Genomic DNA, 2,208 nt, shown 5'->3' with positions numbered 1-2,208 from the left:
AAAAAAAAAACTATAGCTTTTGTTTGTTTCTAAAATGGCATCACTTATTTTAAATATTAAAAGCTATTGAATAAATATTTAAATAGTGATCCTTGTTTTAAATAGTAAAAGCTATTGAATAAAATGTTGTAATATTTATCTCTCACAAGAAAAAAAATTATACCAGCTTGGGTGGTTTCTTATTTATGTGAATTTCATTTCACTTTCTTTTTTGGCTTCAGCACAAAGACCTTGTTCACCCTCCACTGAGAGCGGGGCTAGAGATGGATGCTGAGTACAGGAAGGGTGTGTGAGGATTCCTTTGGCTCCACTCTTGTTTCCAACTTTTGCCGGTCCTAGGTGCCCAGTCCTGAGCAATCATGACGATGGAGACTCTCCCCAAGGTTCTGGAAGTCGATGAGAAGTCTCCAGAAGCCAAGGACCTGCTGCCCAGCCAGACCGCCAGCTCCCTGTGCATCAGCTCCAGGAGCGAGTCTGTCTGGACCACCACCCCCAGGAGTAACTGGGAAATCTACCGCAAGCCCATCGTCATCATGTCGGTGGGCGGTGCCATCCTGCTTTTTGGCGTGGTCATCACCTGCTTGGCCTACACCTTGAAGCTGAGTAAGAAGAATGTCTCCATCCTCAAAATGGTAGGGCCCGGCTTCCTGTCCCTGGGACTCATGATGCTGGTGTGCGGGCTGGTGTGGGTGCCCATCATCAAAAAGAAACAGAAGCACAGACAGAAGTCGAATTTCTTACGCAGCCTCAAGTCCTTCTTCCTGACTCGCTGATGGTGGTTTCTGCATCTCTCTGCCACCTTGAGTGGGAGAAGATCTGACGACCAACATCCGACATCCCCATCTCCTCTGTGGAGTGCCATGAAACTGATCCAGGAAAATGCTCTCCCTGACCCAGTGGGGAAGACAGAGCTCAGGGCTCCATCCCCCATGCAGCCGGGAATGTTGCCAGATATATCCACTTTATCTGTATTCTGACTGATGCTTCCTTGGATCTTGGCTGTGGCCTTCCCTTTTGTCACTCTAACCCCTTGCCTCTGCATCCAGACGTCATTCATCCAAAGCTCTCTGCCAAGTGCAATGCATGCTGGGAAATTCTTCGGGGGTGGGCTATGCCCCAGGGAGAACCTCTTGTTTACACATCTGAGTGCCAGAGCTGGATTCTTCATTTGCATCCTTCTGGAACCAAAACTGACTCATGGAGGTCCTTTACAGAGGAGGGACGGACGGCTGAGTTCTGACCCATTGGGTTTGACAGCCCCAGCTCCCTCAGCAGACTTTCAAGATCACAAGTGTCAAACATTCCAAAGACTGAACAATGAAGGGAGGCCTGGGAAAAACACTCTCCAAGATGACACGTGCCCCTGGACATGGCAACATGACTCTAGGGATTTGTCAGCGGAAGAAGTTTAACTCCTAATTATATAATATTTACATCAGAGGCAGTGGGGTAGGCTAGGGGATGTCACAGTTTCTGCTTGACCTTCTAACTCCTTCTCATTGACCACTTTCTTTGAACTTGGTCGTTAGCCAAGGACGAATGCATGTTGCCCTAATTTCTTTCCTACCCCTGCCTCTACCTCTGCATCTAGAACAGCAAAATGGAAAGATACAGAGGGATCCTGTAAGATTGTTTTCCCCTTCACGTCTATCAAGATCAAAATTGAGAGGATCAAGTTCCATATCTGAATGATCTGTAGGTTTCTAGAGATGGAATTCACGTTAGAAAATTCCAACTTCTGTTATCCCTGCCCCCGTCCACCAAAAAAGTCAACACTTATTCAGTGTCCTGCTCTGGGATAAGCCCTGGCTAGGAGCAAGACACAATCCCTGCTGTCTTCTTGCTTCCCAAGGTGAGAGAGGCAGCCAAGCCAACCAGCAAAATGCAGGTGGTTGTGGGAACACAGGAGGCATCTACCCTAAACTTGAGAGAGGACAGAGAAATTCCTGGAGGCCATGTCCTCCAACCCAAAAACGAAAGGAAAGATAAGAGTTGCCAAAGAGAGGAAAGAACAGCATCCGAAGCAGCAGTGCTGCCATGTGTGTACAGGAGCAGCTTGGGGAAGGAGAAGCACGATGGAATTAGGAAACTGCACGGCCACTTGTCTGACTCCCAGATGTTTTTACTTCATCTGTCTCTTGGCCGACTTCCCACCTCTTCCCCAAGTGCCTAGTGTAGCTTCTCCTGGAGGCACATTGAGGGCCTCCT

The 2,208-nt window shown here is 48.0% G+C and overlaps 1 protein-coding gene across 1 annotated transcript; it reads left to right on the top strand.

The window, feature by feature from the left end:
* The first annotated feature begins 227 nt into the window (after window positions 1–227).
* Window positions 228–1,507, top strand: PIRT (phosphoinositide interacting regulator of transient receptor potential channels). The gene has a single exon (XM_026456291.1). The coding sequence runs from the start codon at window positions 360–362 to the stop codon at window positions 771–773; it is 414 nt and encodes a 137-aa protein (XP_026312076.1). The 5' UTR covers window positions 228–359; the 3' UTR covers window positions 774–1,507.
* Window positions 1,508–2,208: the final 701 nt, after the last annotated feature.

Source organism: Piliocolobus tephrosceles, chromosome 16 (assembly GCF_002776525.5).
Source record: "Piliocolobus tephrosceles isolate RC106 chromosome 16, ASM277652v3, whole genome shotgun sequence".
NCBI lineage: Eukaryota > Metazoa > Chordata > Mammalia > Primates > Cercopithecidae > Piliocolobus > Piliocolobus tephrosceles.
This window is presented reverse-complemented; position numbering and strand designations above follow the sequence as displayed.

Excerpts from the sequence above, each read along its gene's own strand:
- PIRT (XM_026456291.1), top strand. The coding sequence starts at position 360 with ATGACGATGGAGACTCTCCCCAAGGTTCTGGAAGTCGATGAGAAGTCT.